Below are 22,943 nucleotides of genomic sequence, written 5' to 3'. Positions count from 1 at the left end.
TCAATAAACAACAAGACCAACTGGGAGCTACTGCTCACTTACGTATACCCCCCACTCTCGCTTATATCAGAATGCAAGCAATTGAAGGAATAGGACACTGATGAATCAAACAGTTGTGATGTGTAGTTGCTGAGAAAAATGCTATGAAAATTTTGTAAATCCACACTATGTTTCGTAAACAGGAAGTTGATGTGCAACAGACCTGAAAATGGTATACACAGTATAGAACCCCAAGCTGAAGTTTGGTACCAGGTCCCAAATGGCTATGGTTTGTGGTTTTGACAGACGGAGATACAGACAGACAGACAGAGGTAAACCAGTATACCCCATTCCTTCAGAGCAAGGGTATAAGAAATAAAAGAAAAAAAAGAGAAATGGACAACCCACCCCCACTAGGGTGGTCCCCAAATTTTTTTTTAGGATTTTGTTATGACCACCTTACCTTTTTTTTACATTGCCTAAAAGAAGTTATTGTGCGAAATTTGGTTAAGACTGAACAATGTTTAGTGGTGCCACAAAGCCATTAAACTTTTCACTCAAGACACAATATAAAATAATGTGGCTTATTAACTGTTTCATATTAATACAAACAATACAGTAATATAACTTCCTGTGTTCAAAGTAACAATAGCTATTACTTGTCTGTGATTTTTTAAACCCTTCGGTATTCTGGTATCTTGTGGAGGTAAAAGAACACACTAAGGACTTCCCTAGCAGAAGGAAGCTTTCTCCCAGACAGTTCCTTGGAAGTGGGACCAATTAACCAAACATAATTGTCCTTTCTGGTTTTGTGCTTTGCACCACCGGTACTACTTGTATTACTGTTGCTAGCCATCTGAAAAACATTCACAACTTCATCAGCATATTACGATCAGTGCTCATTGTTTAAGAACCCCTTAGTGCATGAAAGTTAACCTTCTATCAGTCTATAAACTCTTCCTGCCTCTTCTTTTTCATAGAAGTGGCATATTCCCTCTAGAACTGTGACTTTTTGGGGGTTTGAGATCTTCTCTGCAACAGTCTACGCACCAACTAACGTTAATGGCTTAACCCGATTTGCAACCTCGTGTGGCACCTCTAAAGATTAACCAATTTTTCTGAAATTTTGCTTGTTGCCTTCTTTTAGCCTATGTAAAAAAATGGTAGGGTGGTCGGAATCTCATCTCATCTCATTATCTGTAGCCACTTTATCCTGTTCTACAGGGTCGCAGGCGAGCTGGAGCCTATCCCAGCTGACTACGGGCGAAAGGCGGGGTACACCCTGGACAAGTCACCAGGTCATCGCAGGGGTGGTCGGAATGTTTTGGTTAAAAAAAATTTTCCCATACATTTCGGGACCACCCTAACCCCCACCCCAAAAAGAAACAGCCAAACAAAAATGATGTATTCCAGGTAAACATGAGATTTAATATCGATACTCTTGAAAACAGTGTCCAGACTTGGCCTTTGTCTGCAAACACAGGAAGAACAGGACGTTTAGAGCACACTAGGATTTTAGGGATTTTAGTGCAAGCATATACAGGCAAAGAATTTCATGGCAGTAATGCATCATGAATTATGGTGGACCTTTTTTTTTGCATAGCTAAGATACAACAGCAGAAAAAAATGGAAAAGCTGGTTAAAATAATTGCCTTATCTTATAACTATACACTGTACAAGTGTCCATGTATTTACTTCGAAGAAGAATCCCGATTTCATATGATCATATTACAGAACAACAACACATTTATACACTTCAGTAAACTGTTCTGGGGTCAGTCCGTGGAGTAAGGCATGTTCTTACACAAAGCTGATGGCGTCAAGACGTTATTCTTGTTGGATAGAAAAAAAAGGGGAGGGTATGATGACTGAACTTCAGAACACACTGATCAGTTTTTGCATTTAGGAAATGGACATGTACTCACTCTCTCTCACACACACACACACACACACACACACACACACACACACACACACACAAATCGAATACACTCACAGCCTGTATCACTCACACACACATTCACTCACAGTCCATACTTTTGCTAGAACACAGTGTCATGTGCAGAGATTGGCGTGATCCCTCTCCCATGTCGATGAACATATCCTTTGAAGAGACACATCACCTGACACACACTTTACACACTCCCCCGTCCTGTTCCTTAAACTTTGAAACCTTGAAATCCAGATGCTGTACATTTGAACACATCTGCACCTCGCTGAGTCAGAGGTAACACCGGACAGGACCACGGACCTGACCTGGGTGTACGTGGCAGTCCAATTGTCCTCGATTGCCAAATAACAGTGTCATCCAATACATTCTTGGATCCATCACAGTATCGTGTACAATGAGAAGAATCCTTGAAAAAGAGACTTGGACTTTTAGGCTAATCATGTACAACTTATTTTGACAACATGTACTTAACTGAGTGAACCTTTTTCCTTAATGTTTGTACACAGAAGAAAAAAAAAACTTGGACAAATGTTCATACTCCTGAAATGTCACCACCAGTTTGCTTCATGTCTTGGTATTGCCGCTCACTCAGTGGGTCCAAAACTGCTGTTCAAGGCACTCGTGTAAACTCTCCACCTTGAATGTCAGTCAGTTTGAAACTTTCTCGGTGGATCCTGCAGTCCAATGGCAAGCCATTTCGAACAAATATAGCTTCTTGTCTTGGTCCAGAATCCTTGGTATGAACCATGAATGACTGCAGGACTGCCTCAAGGCATCACAGTGATGCAGTGAATGTGAGAAATTTTGATTGTGTTTTACAGGATATGTGGTGTTTGAGTTCTTTAAGAGGGCTGCAAGGCTACATTTCATGATATTTATATACAGTGTGTGTCTGTGTGTATTGTCGAGGCATGTGAGATTGTCAGTGTACAGGAGGAGCTCTGGTTAGAGTTCAGGAGAGTTAAGGGTGAGAGTTTATGCGCAAAAGTTGATGTAAAAATACACTGTACATAAATTATGGACATATTCATACTCAACTATCTGGCAAATGTTCATATACATATATAATTTGGGCTGGAACAGTAAAAGTAAGACCATGCATGCCTTTAAGAGATATGGTCAAAGTTGTACAAGCTACCATACTCTAAAGATACTGTCGAGAAATTTAACTGATGCTACAACATGGAAGACCTGGGCGTTGGAGTCCTGTTTTGGGATCTGAGGAGCTCTGGTGGAGATGACCGTCTGGTCCAAGATGAAGCCACAGTGGAGAACATAAGCCCTCCCTGATCAAGAGCCGTGCTCAGTGCAGGCCAGTGACTAATGTACACCGGAGTACCTATAAATTCTCCAAAATGATTGTCGTGCACCGACAACCCATCCTGGAGGGTGAGCAAGGGCTCCGTCATCTCAGAGGAGGTGTGGGAGTTAATCCTAGGCCATGAGAGAGAAAGCAGTGAGGCGGATGTTACAGCTGCTGAGCCTGGAAGCACCTAGAGAAAAACCAGGGTGAGAGATTTAAAAAAAAACCCAAAACAAAACAGGGAGGGGGGAGGAATTGATGATATGGATGGTGCTCATTGAAATTATGAGGTAAGTTTCCACCACAGGAATTAGTTCAAGAACCAAGAAACTTTTTTTCCCCCAGAACAAATTTAAACAAAAGGAAGCACTGTAGCTCCGAAGCTGGAGTAGCATTAGGAGAATAATTTTAGTTCTTGGGTCGATCTCTCGAGATGAGGAATTACTGAGGTGGAACTTCCCATACTGAAGGCACTGATTAGTCAAATACTTGCCCTTCATGCACCCAGCGAACAAGCAATCACATAAACGTCTTTTATAGCAGCGACATGGCATGACCAGCAAAGCCAAACATTCTTGGAATGCTTTAGATCGGACGTAAGGAGCAAGTAATTTATTTCACACTTCTAACAGCATGGTACTCATGGAAAAAAGGCTTGAAGTGTGAAATTTGACACAGCTCCAATTAAAAAGCAAACGCCTTAAAGCTAGACGGCCTTTCAGATTTTTCAAGTGTAGGTCATAAAAAGAATTTTCCCCGACACCCAATTATTTTTGCTTAGTGACCGAAAGCTACTGAATTTGAATCACAGACTTCCAATTTTATTAGTTTTTTGTTTTTAAATAGAACAATTAATGAGTTTAGAGCCATGTGGTCCTAGATTCTCTGCTATTTTTTCCTGCTTCACCATGACCCAGTTCAAGATACTACATCATGCATCACGTGATGGGCTTTCCCTGTTCACACAAGGCATTGTGGGATACCAATTAGAAACAGGAGAGAAAAATGGAGGGCGTGAGTGTGCGAATGAAACGTGAAAGAGCGACTAGAGTAACGGAAAGAAAGCGAGAAGAAAAGATGTGATGTTATATACGAAGGAAAGGAAACACAGGACCAAACTAATAAATATGGGCGCTCAGCGAGCACCTCGGTGTGATCAGCTGTTCGTTTAGCGACAGAATGATGGAACTGTCAGTGCACGCTCAAAGGGAAACCTGTAGATGGCAGTAATGCAACACTGTGGATGCCAGCTGCCGTAAAACCCAAAAGAAGAAGAAGAAGGTAAACCTGCGCATGCGCATACGGACTTCCTCTGTCTGCTTGACTGTGCCAAGCGAGCGATTTCATGCACATTATTTGCTTTAATCCTCTTAAATTAAATAACTTCCCAGCCACAGAATGGCCTGATATTTTGTGAGATATTACAGAAATAAACAGATATCACAATCACCACATTTCAGACGGAACTAAATTTCACCGATTTTATGAAATCGAAAGGCCGTCTAGCTTTAAAAAACAACTTGCGCCATGTTCACGGTGTAGTTCTGCTTGCACATGAAATGACCCACTGCACAGTTTGGTCAACTTCTCTTTCTGATCACTGCCCCTGCATTATGGTGGAAACACAACACCAGGAACTTCTTCAGGAACTGTGCTGTTCCTCAAAAAGAGAATGGAACCTCAATGGGACCACACCACTCATGAACTGACAAACAAACAACTCCACATGTAGAACAAATATGCATGGACATGTCAGATCAGCATTTTGTAATACACTATACTAGATGTAAATGTTAACGAGGTCTTAATGATGAGCAAAACTTGTTGTTGTTTTTTTTAGCTAATAGCACACAAGTCTTAAAATGCTAACAGTGATGAACATTTCCATGATCTAATTAACATTGTGTTGCTTCTACATTCACAATGTTGCCATTTCTGGCTGTGGATACTTGAAAATCTGTTTGAGCGAGTCCATCCTTACCCCTTCAGCACTCCTGGTTCTCGCTCTGGCGGCTCGCTGCGCTCTCAGGCTGAAGGACTGCCTGAACAAACTAGGTGCTTTGGGGCTCCACGTGTCCACCAGCCTCTGCAGCTCCTCAGGGCACAAGTCATTGTTGTTGTTGCTGTTGTTGCTTTGTGCGTGAGCTATCCCCACCGCTGGGTGACGTGGTGAGGGAGTCGAACCTGGGGGCATCTGGGGATGATTAGACGCCCCAGGAGGACCTGCAGGCCCTAGAAAATCACAGACGCCTGAGTGAAATTAAAGTACAAGTTCCAGGGCTGTCGCAACAAGAGTAGCACCTTTGCAAAGGTCGTTATCAGGAAAAAGGAACACTGAATTCCCTCGGGAAAGTTTAATTACATTCTAGAGTAAAGATAGTTTAAAAAAAAGGATAGTTACTGTTTCCACGTTCTTTACCCAGGCAGAGCCGTTTCAGCGTCGACCCTACAGAGGAAAGTTCACTGTCAGGGTTCAGGGTTTAGAAATAAATTTTGTGAAATATCATTAAACACATCCACAAAAAAAAATTAATAATAATAATAATAATAAGGAAGGTTCGAAGCAAAGATAGCAGTCAGGGATTCAGAGCAGTAAATCAGACACAGTATGATAACAGCTTGTGGAATCATGTTTATATCGGCTCCAGGGCATGTGTAATCTGGGACATCAAGATTAATAAATGGTTTATATTTTTCTCTAATCAAGCCGAAGCAAGGAGGAATAAAAGGGCATGAAATGAAAAGTAAGGAGGAGGAATGGAAGAAACAGATTGCATTGATGTATGGAAAGGGAAAGAACACAGGATCGGGGCGTGAACTGGTTTGGGTGAGAGAGAGATACAAACAGATGGAGAGAGAAACAGGCCCACTCAGGAATCTAGCACGTGGTTTACTGCTGGACTTGTAGGTGACCCTCTCAGCCGCTGGGAGATAAGGAGACCAGCCTGGACACAGGAAGAGAGACAGGAAATACACAAGACTTGTGTGAGAAGATTGTTCTGTAGGCAGCGACAGTTGGTTCAAGAACTAACCAACGCACACCAAAACATCATGAAGTTCTATGCTGTTATTTTCAGGATGCTCACCCTGTCCCGGGTGGCTGTACACGCCGGCTCCCTCTCCCTGCAGTCCAGAGCACACATTATCAGATGACATGGAGGCCTTGAGGGAGCAAGGCTGCTTGGTCTGGACCGGTTCTGATACAGAGCTGGGCAAAGTGTCGGTCCCTGAGCGAGACCGGCTAACACACACCTCTGAGGCTCGGGCTGGAGAGCCGTTCACGCTCACGGCAGGCTCAGCTGATAGAGGAACAAGGCAAAGAGCAAAATCACAAGAGTTTATTCATATTGTCAGGAGCATTTTGTAAGCCACCATGTGACAGTCATCAAAGCGAGGGAAATCTTTGGCAGACCCTGAGATAATACAACATGTAGTTCCACTTTGTAAGTCACCATCATCTGGCTTCACTACCCACCACCCTGATAAACCCTAAAATGCCAGTAAATACACTATTAATTGCGATTTCTTTTGTTTATCCACAAGAACTACTGGTCAGCTGGTTCAGACTGTTGATCTGATCTTGAAGTAGCTTGGTTAGAACTTTTTTCCCATCCCAAAGATAAAAGGAAGAGAGCATCACCAGGTTTGCTGCTGTCGCTTGTTTTGGTGACACTTCGTATCTGTTGGACCAGAGGGCTGAGCAGTTTGCTTGCTCTGAGTTTGTGCTTGCTGGTTCTGCGTCTTCGTCCAGCAGGGGGCACTGTTGATGTGAGGCTGAAGCCAGGAGGAGGCGCTTTACCAAGCCGTCGATACAGCAGCTCGATTTCCCCACGCTGGTGAGCCTGCAGCTCTGAAATCTCCTTCATATGTCTAAAAAAAAAAGGAATTCAGATAGAACAACACAAAATGTGAGTAAAAATGGTACCATTTACGTTATGAACTGTTTCGAACATCCTGTGTTCATCTCTGCACTCTTCCATGCACACATTTCAGCACAGATGTGATACTCACTTCTCCCTCAGCCTCTGCAGTTCATTTTTAACGTCCAAGTCCTCCATCTCAGAGTCGTTATCACTGCTTATGTACGACCCACATGTCCCACCATGTCTGCTGGGCGAGTCAGAGCTCTGCACACTGCTGCTGCGGCCCGAACGCCTCAGGAAGGCCACCGCCCTCCTCATGAGGTCGCTTCCTCTCCTCTCCGAGCGAGATGGCGTCGGAGGCACCATTTTGGCTGGGCTGCTCTCTGCCCCAGAGTCAGAAGACATGAAGCGAGCGTGGACATCCGCAGAGACGGACGTACGGGTTCGTGGCAGGGAGCCACGCTCACCGAGGGATGACAGAGGGTCCAGGCAGAAATCAGGTGGAGCTGAGTTCCTGCTGCTGTGTTTCCTGTGTGTGGGGTCGTTGTCCTCTGCACTAAAGGTCGCATTTGGCTGAGTGTAAAGACTGCGCTCCCAGATACCAGGGTGTGCCGGAGAAGCTGTGCTGCTCCAACTCCGCTGCTTTCTCTGGGTCTCGGAGAGGAAGTCAGGAGCACCAGCTGTCATCTGATTGACAGTTTCTGAGATTAATGGCTACAGTAACGTGTATGTGGATGCAAGGACAAGACAAGATCTGTAGGATGTTTCATAAAATTACTGCTTAAAAACAATACCTTGTAGTGACTCCTGGAGCTCGAGCAGGAGGTGGAGTGAGGCATTGCTGGTTTCTTTGACACTGTAACTAAAGAGAATTGCTTCTGGTCACAAAAATTACACAGTTTCATGTTTAGTTTCTTTTACATCTCCATCATTCAACTTTTAAAATCTGAAATTGTGAAATGTATCATTCAGTCGGATGGATAGACTTCATGGTAACTCTAAGCTACAGCATTAATAAGCTCGAGTAAGGCAAAATGATGTGTCATACCAGCAACGGCAGAGTCACTGAGCGTGCTCAGACTGTCGACTCGCTCTGGAATCTGTGGCTGAGACCAAGAAATTAGCAATTAAAATGAGCACAGAGAAGACAAAAGCTTCAAGAAAACTTTCTTTTTGTCCTTGTCCTTTTTGTCAGGTCTAAAATTTAAGTTCTTATTTAAAGGTACGGCAGGCAGTCTTGGAGAAACCAGCAAGAGTAAGTGAGATTTTGAAAGTCTTCAACTGAAAAGTCCCACCCCTCCCTTCAGGCCTCCATTCAAAGCCACTCCTCTAAAATGCATGAATGCGCACTGCCCGACTACTGCTGGAGGACGAGTCCACGAGAAAGAGAGCGTTGGGCAAAGAAGCGTATCGCTGTCAGATTCAATGACCTCATGTCTCATTCACATGTAAGAAAACGGCAACATTATCATCATGAAAGTAAACAACGAACATGTCGATTGTTAGAACTCACAGCCATCAAATTAGCATATTAGCTTTAGAAATATATCTGCCAAGCCTTGTGGATGACTCTGGTCCTGCACAATGAGTACACGAGCAGAGTGTGCACAGGTAGACAGGCAGGTAGGCCATCCAATCATTTCTTGTGGACTGAATGAAATGATTGGACGGGATTTTTACCGCTCTGCAACTGCCACCAATGATGGATTTTTCTTCTTTTTAATGTCTGAGCATTTGATTTATTCACTGCTGTTGGGATTCAAAGAGAATTTCAAGGAATATAACAAAAATGCTTCTAAACTAAAGTGCCTACCCTCACTTTAAGTTGATGATCATGAATATTTGAACTCTTCTGGTGCTAATCAAATGATATTGTCTATTATTCTGTCCACAGTCACTGGATATGAGCAATCATGCACTCTGATAGCCTAGTAGTAGAGTAGCCAATCAGCTCATATACTGTGAGTAGAGAAAAACAAAATGGCAGAGCGTGTTGCTGAACCAACCGAGCACGAAATAAAAACTCTACTCGAAAACAAAACCCCAAAAAATCAAGTATTGAAAAGAAACAGAAATAGCAAAAAGAATAGAGTTTCCCCCCCCAATAGCGCCTGTTCCATGCTCCAGCCGAGTCGGTGGCGCTAATGCACCTTTATGATGGTTTGGCAACCACCAAAAAAAAAAAAACCTAAAGAAGAAGAAGAAGAAGACCCCGCCAAAATAAATAAATAAATAAATAAATAAATAAAAAAGCAACAAAATATGGAATGAAAGTATTTGACGGTAAGAACGTATCTTTTTTTATTTTTCAAGAATTATTATTATCACATTTTTCACAAATTGCTCCTGTCATTTCACCGGTTTGTTTACATTCTAAGCGGAAATGATTTTGTCTGACGTTTTGGATGAAGTTTTTATTTATTGAATTTGCAAAAAATAAAAATAAAAATGCTGTGTTCTTCAAAATGCAGTGAATGTGGATAGAATAAAACAGTTATTCCCCTCAATCTCGTCGTACATGGCTTAGAGCGCTATCAACTCATGCACGACTCGATTTTGTGGAGTAACTGTTAAATATTAATATCAGAGTGATTTTAGCAAAAACAAAACTGTATTCAAGCAGCTGGAATAATCCCGATATTTATACCATGGCCAAGGAATGTTTCTCTTATTTTCTTGTTTCTGGAGATGTAGATAAAAAAAAACAAACAAACCTGTAATTCAAGTTCTGAGTGAATGTTTGTGGTAGTATGTGTTGCTGGACTGTAACTCCAGAATAAATCCGATTTTCGGTTATTATGTACACGTCATAATGGTGCCACGAAATCAAAATATATGACAACTTTCTTGTGATTTATGTAAGATAAGAAAGAATGTTCAAACAATATAATTAAATGAATAGGTTAAGTTAAATAAATAAAATATTTTCATTGACCTGAAGCAGAATTAGCTGTACGTATAAACTCACGAGTTGCTCTCCAGCTCTGATGCGTCCTTCTCCGATGATTTGGGGTGTGCTGTTCCCCGACCCCCCTGCTGCGCTCTCCGGCCCGGGTGGAGAATGGACATACTCCGTTCCTGAGCCTGGAGTCTCCGCTGCGCAGCCTGATGGGTACATGGGCACATATTCCTGATACAGCAGATTTCTCAACTTCTCATCCAGTGTCTTGATGGTGCTGTCTACGAACCCCACCCGGGCCCGACCTTCCCCGTCTGACTCATTGGGGGCGTGATGGTGCTGCGAGGTGGCAGGGCTCTGGGGCAGTGACGGGGGCTTGGCACTACCCACAGATGCAAACGGCTGTTGCAGTATGATGCCGTGAGTGTCCTGCATGAGGGGAGGGGTCACTGGTGAGGAGCGCTGAGCACTCACACCTGCATCCAGTGCTAATGGCATGACGAGCGGGCAGCAGGGCACGTCATCAGCTCTGGATACAGCGCAGGCCAGATCCAAGGCCTGCTGGGCAGCATGGATTGGTGTAATTGGGCCACTGGCAGACTGCACTGGCAGGGTGGCGGGGAGCGGAACCAGGGATAACGGGTCGATGGTGGTGAGAGACAGTGGGCTGAATCCATGAGCATCACTGCCACCAGATTGAGGAGCTGTGGCATAACCTGTGGAATCTTAACAACAATAAAGAGATGTGTCAAATAAGTCTGGAATAAAACACTGTAATAGGAAAGTGATTAATTCTGAGGTGGAGTGATGATGCAGAATTACCACCACATGATTCCTTTCATAAGCAGTCCGACTACAAAAATGTACTATTTATTAAACTTTTCTCCTTATTAAAGAATGCCAAATCCTACTTTTTATCTGTTTATAGTAACTGTGTATTTAAATAATAATGGCTGCCTTTTTTTCATGGTCTGTCAGATATATTCCATTCAGCTTCTCATCTTCGACTTGTTCAGTATCATGCTAGCTGAATGGAATATATCTGATAGACCATGAAAGAAAGCCGGCCAATATTATTATTATTATTATTATTCTATATACACACATTCCTTTCGGGTGTTCAACGCGTCTTGCTCTTTCAAAATTCTCTCAAAATCTTCCGTATTTTTTGGAACAAAGCAAGCCTGGTGGCCATGTTTGTTTACAAATTGTCAGAGTCACTCGCTAGCACGGGAGTTTTACACCTCCGACATGTGACGTCATATTGTCTTGACGACCATGCAATATCGTAAACCATATTCAACGCTCATTCTCCATTGGATCGAGTGATGTAATACATGTAGGATAAGCGATATGATAACAATACTGCATGCTATCAAACCAAACGCTAGAAGGGAATAGAACATATGCTTTTATTCTATCAAAAAATTGTCCTGGACGTATAATTATTAATGTTATGAAACAGCCGTGCGAGAGCTTGTCACGTTACCAATGTCACGTTTTGACTTTCCTTTATCAGATAACAAATTTACAACTTTCCGTCTGGTTGTTCGAAAGCACTGACACTGTGGACTCCTTCCATCCATGTCAAAGACGCATCTCCTCGCAGAAAACTTCACCATATCAATGACTCGACATTCACCTTTGTTAATTAACATGTTTGTAATCTGTTTATTATTAGCTTTATATCACATCCCTGTGAATGAGCTGCTCCTATATTATAAAAAATAACATATTTTAATGAGTGTATTAATATAAACCGATGACTTGCGACTGCACTACTGTTCTAGAAAATTAATCAATACCTTCTGACCAATCGCAATCAGTTCTTCAAAAGTCCTATGGTATGGTATAAAAATAAAACCATACAGGATAAGGGTTCAGTCGGGTTTCAAAAGGCAGCAGTGTAAACGCACATCAGCATGGCTGCTCAGGACTGATGAGAAGAGAACTTGACGTCACCTGTGGAAGTGGGTGCAGTGCAGTGCTCCACTGGCTGTGCTGTGCTGTTGTCAGCAGCCTGACTCGGTGCGGTGCCATCACTCAGTCCGCTTGTTGGGGGCGTCGCTGTCGCTCCCTCTGAGGACACGTCCTGGCTGACACTCGGCTCATCCACAGGGCAGATAATGAACCATCTCTTCCCAGTATGAAGCACTACAGGGTCAAACCAAAAGCTGATCACCCTTCGAGCCCTGCTCTCAAAATGACTGGCGTGATTTAGAGACGCATTTCTAATACCAAGTTTATCTTGCTCACTATGCCAACAAAAATTAGACAAAATTACTTGCTCTGCCTGTTGGCTATCACTTCCAAAGCACTCATTTTAGAGCAAAAAAGTGATTACCCTGATCCTCATCTCATTATCTCTAGCCGCTTTATCCTGTTCTACAGGGTCGCTGGAGCCTATCCCAGCTGACTACGGGCGAAAGGCAGGGTTCACCCTGGACAAGTCGCCAGGTCATCACAGGGCTGACACATAGACACAGACAACCATTCACACTCACATTCACACCTACGCTCAATTTAGAGTCACCAGTTAACCTAACCTGCATGTCTTTGGACTGTGGGGGAAACCGGAGCACCCGGAGGAAACCCACGCGGACACGGGGAGAACATGCAAACTCCACACAGAAAGGCCCCGCCGGCCCCGGGGCTCGAATCCAGGACCTTCTTGCTGTGAGGCGACAGCGCTAACCACTACACCACCGTGCCGCCCCCTGATCCTTGGTTTATAATTAAATCCAAAAAGTCTTGTCCAGGTTCATAAACATACTCTTTAATATTATTGAAGATATTTCTATGTTTGGCTGGGGTTTTTTTTCTTTTTTTTTTAGCTCTGGTGCATGTTCAGGAAGCAATCCTTAATCTTCTTGTTTCTTTTAGTTTCTTTTTTCTCATTTTTTGCTCAAATTAAACTCATCCTGGGGTGGGGTTTCTGGTCACATTTGTTCGAGGTGGGGAAATAACTGAGCATGAAACCCGGTTTCTTTATAGTGTAAAAATGTCTCTTTCTCAATTTGCACATTTTGAGTGGAATTACAGATCTTCATCCATTGTGGTACCCAACAGAAAATGACTGTAAAGTCTACCTTACAGAAATCACTTTCTGGTTTTCCTGTTTGTCCATTTATATTGAGCCCCACTGCACTTAAAAAAAAGAGTTTAGTATCTGAAAGGATTTGTTCCTCTGAGGGGGCCTTTAAAAGTTCTATGTAGAACCATAAAACAAATAGGTTCCCTTTTCAAAAGACATCCCAAGTAGAACCTTTTCAGGAAGTCTGATCAATATGAGCTTCAATCCCCTTTCAGAAGACAAAAATTACCATTCTGTTGATAGACAGGCTGAGAGACTCCATCCTTCTGTCCTCTCAGACTCTGGAAAACCACAGAAAAACAAGAAAATAAAATGATTTTTTTTAACTTGAATACTTTCTTATTGGTTTGAAACAATAGGCATTTGCTTTGAGAATTCTCAGAGAATATTTCACCGAGCACTTTTGTCCTTACCTCATCCCCAACTTCTCCAGGAGAGCTGCCTTGAAGCAGAGTATCCCTTAGAGCACCTGGTCTCTCCCCCTCGACTTCCTCACTCAGCATGTCCTCGGCCTTGTCCACAATGTCTTTCAGCTGATCAATGAACATCTCCTTCTCCATGGGCAGAATGAAGCCATTCTCCACCTAGGAGATAACAGAACAGAACAGAACACACACTGATGTGCTTCTGGCGTAGTCATCACAAACAAACATGGGGCATTTCAAGTGAGATCCATTTGCTAGATGCACAAAGTTGAAATCAATCTCCTGACCATGTATGTTGCTATTTCCTCTGGTGCGTCTCCATCCAGATCAAATTTGAATGTCACCATCTTGTGGTTGTGGGTTTCCAGCTGGCATTCCACCATTTTATCACCTGTATCACAAACCTAATGATATGAGGAGGAGGAGGACGAAGAGAGACAGGCAGGTAAACATTAATTAGAGAGAACTGATACACTACCGAAGACTGGAAACTCCAACTCACTTACATTGAGCATGCTGAGTTTAGGTTTGCTGGTCTTCTCCTGCCTTGAACGGGTGCGAGCAGACTTGCGATGGTGTTTTCGGGGTTTCCCTTCAGCTTTCCCTCCACTGATGGTGCCATCATAGCTGTCACTCATCTCTTTACCTGAAGCTGCATCTGAATTCAAACTGAGATCACCCACAAGAGCCATCAGCCAGAAATCAACTTCACCATCAGGACATCCATCCATCCACTGTCTATAACACTTATCCATCAGAGGAGTGAGGGAAGCTAGAGCCAATCCCAGTTGAGGTGTGAGAGGTGGGGTTCACCCTGGGAAGGTCGCCAGTCTTTCACAGGGTTAACACAAGATAAACAACCATTCACACTTGTGGGCAATTTAAAGTAGCCAGTTGACCAAATCCACATGTCTATGGAGGAAACCGGAGAACCTGGAGGAAACCCACTTGGGCATTGGGAAAACATGCAAACTCCACACAGAAAGACCCCAGTCAGCCTCATGGCTCGAACCCAGAACCTTCTTACTGTGAGGTGACAGTTCTAACCACTGCACCCCTGTGTCACCCCACCATAAGGACATTCTGATATATAAACACCACAATTTAGAAAACAAACTGTTCAGGGAAGTTTAAAGATACCTACCTGTCACATGTATAGATAGGGAGTGGCACGGGTACTGGCTCCTACAACATAAACATGAGAATTTCAGTCATGTCCCATTGGCTACCTACTTTATTTATTTATTACACTCAGTCGTATAATTGGAATTCATGAATTCTGTAAGTTGTTTAACAGTGGAATAAACAAGCTGAGTGTGAAAGAGTCCTAAAGGTTGAAAATGTCTGATCTGAACACCATTTACCCTCTCTCTCAGTGGTGCAATTTGCTGTCAGAGTGCTGACATTACACATCTCTGTCAACGCGGCAGTAATGGATTTTACCTCATGGCTGGGGTCAGATGCAGGAGGGTTGAATCCAGCTGCTGTCTCCTGGATCTGCTGAGTATTGCTTGTTTCAGCGCAACTTTCACCTGCAGATAATGGGGAAAAAAATCACCTGATTCATATGAAGCATATTTGTGTTGTAAATACATTTAAATGTACAACACTGACCACGAGTGGCTGCAGTCAGTTCTTGCTCAGATTCTTCTCGGTGTGGAAGAGACTTGATCAGAGTTGGGTCTGCATGTACCAGAGTTTCATCCTGTTGAAGGAAAGAGGATTACGATCAATATTGTTTCCAGAACTGATCCATATTCACTGTAAAACCATCTTTTAGAACCTGAGCACTGCAGGTGGCCCTACTGAATCCATAAGAAATGTTTTGTTTGCTTGTTTCTTCAAGACTTGACCATTTTTGAGGTGGTTCCCATGGGCAAGAACTCATTAAATTTGGTGCACGCATGTGCACACACACACACACACACACACACACACACACACACACACACACACACCAGCGCTTGTGATGAGTCTAAGGGCGTATTCACACCTACGTTGTTTGGTCCGGAGTCCGGACCAAACAAGCGGACCGAGACCGAGCTGCAAGGTCGGACTCGGTCCGGACCAAAGGAACCCTGGTGCAGACCTTTTGGAGGTGTGAAAGCAGACCGGACCTAATCTGACAGTTTTGCTTTTTTGTACCTCGGGAGCTTCCGTCGTTTGTCGAGCATTATGGGAAACAGAGTCTTGACACTCCACCGCAAAGTGCAAACACTGTTTCGGTTGTCAAGGGAAACTTACAACAGTCGTTCAGTCATTCAGACCAGTGGTAGGCTAGACTACAGAGTACAAAAAATGAGTAGGGGGCAAACGTGGGCCGAGGAAGAAACGCGTACCTTTGTGGATATATGGGCAGATGTCCACATATCTGAGCTTTTGGAGAGAACACACAAAAATGCCGACGTGTTTGCTGTATTCAGTGAGAAAATGAAGGAGAAGGGGTTCACGCGCTCCCCAGAACAATGTCGGCTAAAAGTGAAGAAACTCCGTCAGACCGACATTAAAATCAGGGACATTCTTTCAAAAAGTGGCGGTACTAGCGACTTGCATGAAGAGCCAGAACTGTCACAACATGATGTGAGCTCATCAGCGCTATCCTCTGTGACTACTTTTGAACTTAACGCTTTGTGCGCGTGTCGTCTCTGACCAATAGCTGAACGACCTCAGGGCGCGTTGTTGGTAACTCGCCAGCGCCCCCTATAACGATCCCACAATTTCCTTGCGCGCTCCACCCGGATGTGACGTAAAGTGGAACTGCTTTAACTGTATCGAGAGCGCCTCGATTCGCTCTCTCATGTTCTGACTACTGGAGTGGTCGGACGGACTGTAGGCACGCTCGCCTACAGTGTTGAGACTAACCGCTATTGTCTGAGAACAGCCTGTTCAAATTAGTTTCGGCCGAACTTTTGAACGACCCGCTAAGTTTCAGCGATATAGTGGTTTTGATTCTAAACCTTTGCAAAGTTTAACTACAGTTAAGTAGTTTTCCACGCTAAGAGGCATTTGCGGACAGCTTCGCTCCTCTCAGTTCTTTTCCTCGTCGACGCATCACCGGAGGTTTCTCCTGAAGCACCGTGGGCCAGCTAGGCCTTCATCTCCCTGCTTCGTTAGCCGCGGTTGGACGCAACGCGCCGCTAACCTCCTCTCCTCGGACTGCGACCCTCAGCGCGGACATCGGAGAAAGAACTTCCATCGCATTGAGTAGGCACTTGGGCAAATTTTTAATTTGTAGCTTATTCAGATGGTTGTTAGGGTCATGTTTAAGCTTTGAGCTATTTAGCATACCCGCTCAGACACGGAAGGTGTTTGTTTGTTTTTATTGTTTGTTTTGGTTCTGTTTTTTTTTTTTTTTCTTTGAACTTGTTAGACAGGGTATCTTGCATGATATCTTTCCTTAACTCCATTGCTAGCTTCCCTATCTGATTAGCAGCGCAGCGACAAGTTTGTTATTTTAAGCTCCGAGGCTAGACCGCTACAAGGCCTAGTTCTCTCCATCCAACACATATACACACTCTCTCACACTCTCTCTCTCTCTCGCGTTGAGTTCTTTGCCTAGATAGTCTGTTGGAAATTGTTAAGTGCAGTGTTTGGATCCAGCTGTAGCGTGGTCAGATTCTCCTTAGCAACTTATTGCTAGCTACCTCAGGGTGATACGCTAGCTGGTAGGCTTGTGTTCTCGACTAGGCCTGCAGGCGCCATCTTTCCGACGCCATTTTGATACCTTCCTCATTGAGTTACCTGTGATACGACACCTAGGCACTGACCGCCATTTTGTTTAAGCATTGCCAGAGTGGCTAGTCATTAGCATCTGCCCACAGATACCTACACAAAGCACACATTAGCCACAGAGCTAATCCTTTGTTCTATTTAGCTAACATTCCTTTGTTTTAGCTAACATTCCTTTGTTTTAGCTAACGACAAGCTAGGTCACACACACACACCCACCTCCACACACACGCACACAAGGGATTCTTTTCTTTTTTCTTCTATCTCTTTCTCTCTCTCTTTCCCTCAAATTTATAGTCCAGGTGTAATTGTTCCATTGTTTTGTCTTGTTATTACCTTTGCTGACATTGAATGTATTTTGAGTTTATTATTATTAGTGAGTAGTAGACAAATAAAAGCTAATTAAAATTAATTGCATTTTACTTGTTCCTGTTGTTTATTCACAAGGTCGACTATTTAGAACTCCTTTTTCCTTCAGAATTTAGCTTTTGTATACAACTGGGTTTCCCATCTAATACAGAGCTACCATTAATCTTGAGTGTAACCATTCACGGTGAGTATTAAGATTAATAATTTAAGATTTTATGAGACTGATCTTTATTTATAAATTGATTAATTTAATTATCAATTATCACATAATTTATAATTTAATTAATCCCAATTCAACCTACATTAAAGTGGTGCCCCGTGTGAGGCATAGTTTAATGACCTTGTGAATTTCTCAACAATAACTTGTAAACTGCTGTATACCCAAAATCAACTGCCAAGGTATAACACAGATGACTTTAATGGTGAATCATTAACAGTGTGTTAATCACAGAACTGAAATTCAGCTGCCAACCACAGTTAGCTGATAAACTGGTTTAATTGATTAGTACCTTAGAGTAATATCTAATCCAAGTACTTAAGTAATATTATTAATAATCATTATTATTAACTAATTATTAATTAAGCTAATTAATACAAGTGAAACATTAGTGAAAACAAAGTAGCTAAGAAACCACATCAATTATTTAGCAACTTGGATTAAATTAAATTCTAACCTAATCAACACCTAGTATTAATTTCCTTTAAGTTAATTAATACATTTCGAACAAAATGTCGCGTTCCCCATCAAGGGAGTCAGAAGGGCCCCTCCTCTCTCTCTTCGACGTTGTAGGCGATTTAGGCCAAGTCCCGGAGGATAGGAGAAATTACTTCTGTGATCTGGACCAAAAGGCTCGCTTTGATGAAATACACATAGCCGTTAGGGAACTTAAGGAGCGTACTATGACTCTCCCAGAAGGGCTACCCAAATTGTTCATGATCTACTATAAGGAAATGGAACATGTGTGTATGACCCTCGAACAAGAGAAAAGAACACTAAAACGACAACTGGCCGAAGCTCAAAGGAGAGCAGAAAGCGCGGAGAGTAGCCTCGTGGGCCTGAGAGCCACACAAGATGAACTAAAGCGCGAAATAGAATACCTCAGAGAAGAAGTGACGCAAGCACGTCGCTCAGATGAGGGATCGGCCAAACCCTCCCAAGAACAGAGTTCCGCTCTGGAGGAGGAAGAACCTGAGCTTAGAACGGTAGATCAGACACCGCACTCAAGCTCAACTCGCGTGAAAGTCGCGCGATCGCCACCTCGTGGCGCTGGGAGTTTTTACTTTACTCCCCACTACACCCCCTCGCGCTTCAATATCGCTGCAGCCTCTAGCCCGCAGAAAACGCCGCGCTACGTACCCTCGGACTCCTCTGACGGAGAGGCCGCCTACAAGCCGAAACGCAGACATAGGCGATATGAGAGCAGCTCAAATAGCGAAGACAGCGAGGACCCCTACGGGTCAAAATCAAAACGCCTCGTCGCAGAACGCAAAACTAGGATCCGCCAAATCGACGTCCTTGCGAAAGACATAGAGCGTTTTGAGCCGGAAAATCATAGACACCGAAGCGTTAATGATTATTTCCGGGAAATCGAGCGTAGCCTCCTGGACCTGCCAGAGGCTACGTCGCATGAAAAGGCCAGACTAGTCTGGAAAACTTTAGGTAGTGGCGTACGAGCATTCGTTGAGACCTTACCGCAGTCAGTCCTCGACAACTACAAGAAGATACGCAAGTACTTGAAAGAGGAATACTCGTTGTACGAGGACGAGACTGCTGTGACGATGGGTGCCATTCTGATCAGACAGAAACGAAGCGAACACCCTCGCGAGTACTACCGTCGGCTCCGTGCAGCGTACTTTCAGGGCAGAAGCGAGCCCGGGCTAGAGGAAGATCGCAACTTCAAGTCCCTCTTCCTCCATAACCTTCACCCGTGCATCCGTAACCAAGTAACACTCGCGTGTCGCCAGCGCCCCCATACTATGAGAGAAATGCGTCGCACCGCACAACTAACGTGGGAGACGTTCGTCCGACCCACAGACCGCCACGAGGACGATCCCAGAGTCCTCAGCCTATATGAGCAGGAAGATCAGTCCTTAGGCCTAGAAGGGGGTGAAGCCCCAAACCGCGGGCCCCCTTGGGCGAACCCAAACCCCGGCCACCAGACGTCGAGTCAACCCAAAGGTAACTGGAAAGTTCGACAAGCTGGAGCCAAGGGGGAACAGGGCCCCAACGCCAAAGGACAAGGTAACCGCAAACCTGGCAGTCACGGCCCTAAATCTCAGAATAGCGGACAGTCAAGGCCCCATCGCAACTCCTCTCGAAGGGAGCGGAGCCCTAAGCTAGCTACCGCTAAACAAGCCAACCAAGAGCCACTTGGGATGGCAGAACTGAGGGCTGAATTAGCACGGATTAAACAAGCCAACCAAGAGCCGCTTGGGATGGCAGAATTGAGGACCGAATTAGCACGGGTTAAACAACTGCTGAGCAATAAGAACAGGAAGGGTAAGCCGAGCAAGGACAGGGACGAACCGTCAGCATGACTAGGCCGGGACCCATCCCCACCACCACCGCGTGTCTACCTCGTGGGGTGGGGAAAGGACCCCTGCCCAATAGGCAGCGATGAGTTGAAACCACCCCCTCCGTTAGTGAAGCCTGACCCGCAGGATGCACCCCTGACGCAGTTTCTTGGAGATTTGGTTAGGAAAGGCAACGCCAAGCGTATCTATACCCCAGTGGTGGTAGAAGGCAACGTTTCCCTCCAAGCTCTCTTGGATACCGGGTCAGAAATCACCCTGATGTGTTCCAAAGTCTTCGCAGAGGTTTCTGATGCGCGGCGCGCGCAAGGTAGACCCATCAGAACCGAACGTTGTGATGTCAACTTGGTTAGCTTCACCCAGAATCAAGCCCCAGTAACAACCATTGCATGGTTAGAACTCACCTTCCAGGGCATGTCCATCACTCACCCCACTTACATCTGCTCTGTTGGTGTAGAACCGTTCCTCATTGGCCAAGACCTACTAGATAGGCTAGCGCCCCTCATTGACTGTCGTCGTGGGCAACTGTGGGCCCAGGTCGCGTCCCCACAGACCCCAGATCCTCGTCGTCACGATCGAGCCTGTTGCGATGAAGTTAGGGTGGAGGCTACTCCACCGATAGCTGAGTCAGGGCAGGTCCCCGAGAACCTCGAGACCACTCCGCTCCACCCTGAGCCGAGTCAAGACGCACCAAACTCAACCGACACTCCTCTCAACCGCAACGCGCTTGATGGCCACCCGTCTTTCCTTTGCTTTCTTGGCGAATCTGCCCCAACCAGGTACTACCCCTGGATATCTGGCAACATTATTGTCAACGGCGTCACGGCACCTGGCGTCAGGTTAGCGCTTTGGTCAGAGAAGTCAGCCATCAGCCAAACGTGGTTCGACATAGTGCATCAGAGCACTCCTTCCCCTGTCTTTGTGCAGAAGAGCCACCGGCTACTGTCAGCCGAACAACCCCAGAGCCCCATCAAAGCCACAGGCGTCTGCGCCGTGTCGCTCGCCATCGGTCAGAGAGAATTCCTTCATTTCTTGAGTGTCGTCCCCGGACTTCCTGACCCACTGGTCATTGGGGCAGACATCTTGGTCAGACTGGGAGCCCAACTGGACCTAGTCAACCGGGTCATCTGGACCCAAGCCGACGCTGCTAAGCACCCGTTCCAAGCTGACCTGGAACAAATGCGGTCAGGACAAACGATTCCCCAAGCCTGCCATGTCGCTAGCGAATTTGACATTGTCATTCCCGCTAGGACTGCTGGTTCCCCTCTTAAGCTGGTCATCATGAAAGACCAACAGTTTCGTAGCTCCCAGGCGTTCTTCCAGCCTCTCAGATTCTTCATGGAGCTCGATTTAGCCGTGTGTGGGACTCCGCTGCTTGAAGTGAGTCATCGTTCCGCTTACCTCCTGGTTCAAAACTCCACGCGGGACGCCATCACGATCCCCGCCCGTCGGCCTTTAGGCCTTCTGATAGACCAGGCATTCCATGACTTTGAACTCACCATTCCAGTCATCGGTGAGCTGCCAACGCCGGACACTCATTCCGATCCAGTGGAACCTCCCTGGATCACTCTTCCTTTCCACATGATCCACGTCGAACCTCACGACATGCTTCGCGACGAGCGCATAGTCATGACCAGAACTGACACCCCGAAACACATGCTGGTGTATGCTCTTGCCACGCAATCGAGCAACGACACCCCTGCAACTGAGGTCGTTGATTCAGCTCTAGGTGAACCGTACCCAGGCTTTGAACGAGAAGTTCAACAACAGCTGGTGAAAGCTGACAGCCTGACCACGGACGCCCAGAGACGACAGCTCCGTGAACTGTTCTACGACTTCAAGGCGATCTGGGCGCGAGATTCCAATGACTGCGGAGTCACGGACATCCACACCGTCCGAATCCCAACAGATCCGAACGCTCCACCGACGTTCGTGCGGCAATACAAAATCCCGTTAGCCGCATACGACTCAATACAAGAAACACTGGACACTCTGCTGGAAAAGCAGATCATTCGTGAGTGTAACTCGACTTACAACTCCCCCTTGTGGCCGGTGCTGAAACCGAACGGCAAGTGGCGTCTCACCATTGACTATAGGCAGCTGAACAAGCAAGTGCCCTTGTCAAGATGGCCCATGATCCATCTGGATCAAGAACTTGCCAAGGTGAAGGGTGCAAAGTTCTTCTCCACCGCCGACGTGGCGAGTGGATTCTGGACCATGCGCGTGGATCCAGCTGACCAGCACAAGCTGGCCTTTTCCTTTGGGAACCGCCAGCTAACTTTCAACCGATGTCCGTTCGGCTACGCGAACTCCCCCGCTGAATTCAACATCTTCTTGCATAAGGCAATGAGCGATGCCGCAGCTCGTGGCAACTTGATCTATGTCGATGACATCCTCATTAGGTCACAGACTTTTGATGCACACCTCGAAGAGATACGCCATGTTCTGTCTCAGCTGTCCAGAGCAGGAGCGAAGCTCTCTGTCACCAAAGGGCAGTGGTGTCGCACCAAAGTTGAATACGTTGGACTGTGCGTCGGGCCAGATGGCATTGAACCCCAGTCAGGGAGGGTGCGGGCTATCCAAGACATCAAAGCCCCATCCAACGTACCCGAACTCAGGAGCTTCTTAGGGGTCTGCAACTACTCCCGACAGTTCATTGAGGACTACGCGGACATAGCACGACCGCTCACCGAGCTCCTCCGGAAGGATAAACCCTTCCAGTGGAGTGACCCTCAAGAACTCGCGTTCAAGAGCATGAAGCAGAAGCTCTGCTCCGCTCCCTGCCTCGCGTATCCCGAC

The 22,943-nt window shown here is 45.3% G+C and overlaps 1 protein-coding gene across 1 annotated transcript in view; it reads right to left on the bottom strand.

Annotated features, from left to right (window-relative positions):
* Positions 1-1,462: 1,462 nt before the first annotated feature.
* Positions 1,463-22,943, bottom strand: part of wnk2 (WNK lysine deficient protein kinase 2) — a 48,881-nt gene continuing 27,400 nt past the window's right edge. Inside the window, exons 13-30 of the mRNA XM_060910731.1 lie at positions 15,129-15,219; positions 14,958-15,046; positions 14,659-14,699; positions 14,021-14,183; positions 13,802-13,918; positions 13,491-13,673; positions 13,319-13,370; positions 11,958-12,149; positions 10,065-10,720; positions 8,145-8,202; positions 7,891-7,958; positions 7,245-7,783; positions 6,874-7,103; positions 6,320-6,532; positions 6,080-6,178; positions 5,635-5,679; positions 5,215-5,465; positions 1,463-3,423 (exon numbers count right to left, since the gene is read on the bottom strand). Coding sequence (XP_060766714.1) covers positions 3,106-3,423; positions 5,215-5,465; positions 5,635-5,679; positions 6,080-6,178; positions 6,320-6,532; positions 6,874-7,103; positions 7,245-7,783; positions 7,891-7,958; positions 8,145-8,202; positions 10,065-10,720; positions 11,958-12,149; positions 13,319-13,370; positions 13,491-13,673; positions 13,802-13,918; positions 14,021-14,183; positions 14,659-14,699; positions 14,958-15,046; positions 15,129-15,219 — 3,405 coding nt within the window. The 3' untranslated portion in view covers positions 1,463-3,105. The remainder of the gene's footprint in view (positions 3,424-5,214; positions 5,466-5,634; positions 5,680-6,079; positions 6,179-6,319; positions 6,533-6,873; positions 7,104-7,244; positions 7,784-7,890; positions 7,959-8,144; positions 8,203-10,064; positions 10,721-11,957; positions 12,150-13,318; positions 13,371-13,490; positions 13,674-13,801; positions 13,919-14,020; positions 14,184-14,658; positions 14,700-14,957; positions 15,047-15,128; positions 15,220-22,943) is intronic.

The sequence above is a fragment of the Neoarius graeffei genome, chromosome 26 (genome assembly GCF_027579695.1).
Source record: "Neoarius graeffei isolate fNeoGra1 chromosome 26, fNeoGra1.pri, whole genome shotgun sequence".
Lineage (NCBI taxonomy): Eukaryota > Metazoa > Chordata > Actinopteri > Siluriformes > Ariidae > Neoarius > Neoarius graeffei.
The sequence above is the reverse complement of the archived record's forward strand: the minus strand, read 5'-3'. Positions and strand labels throughout refer to the sequence as shown.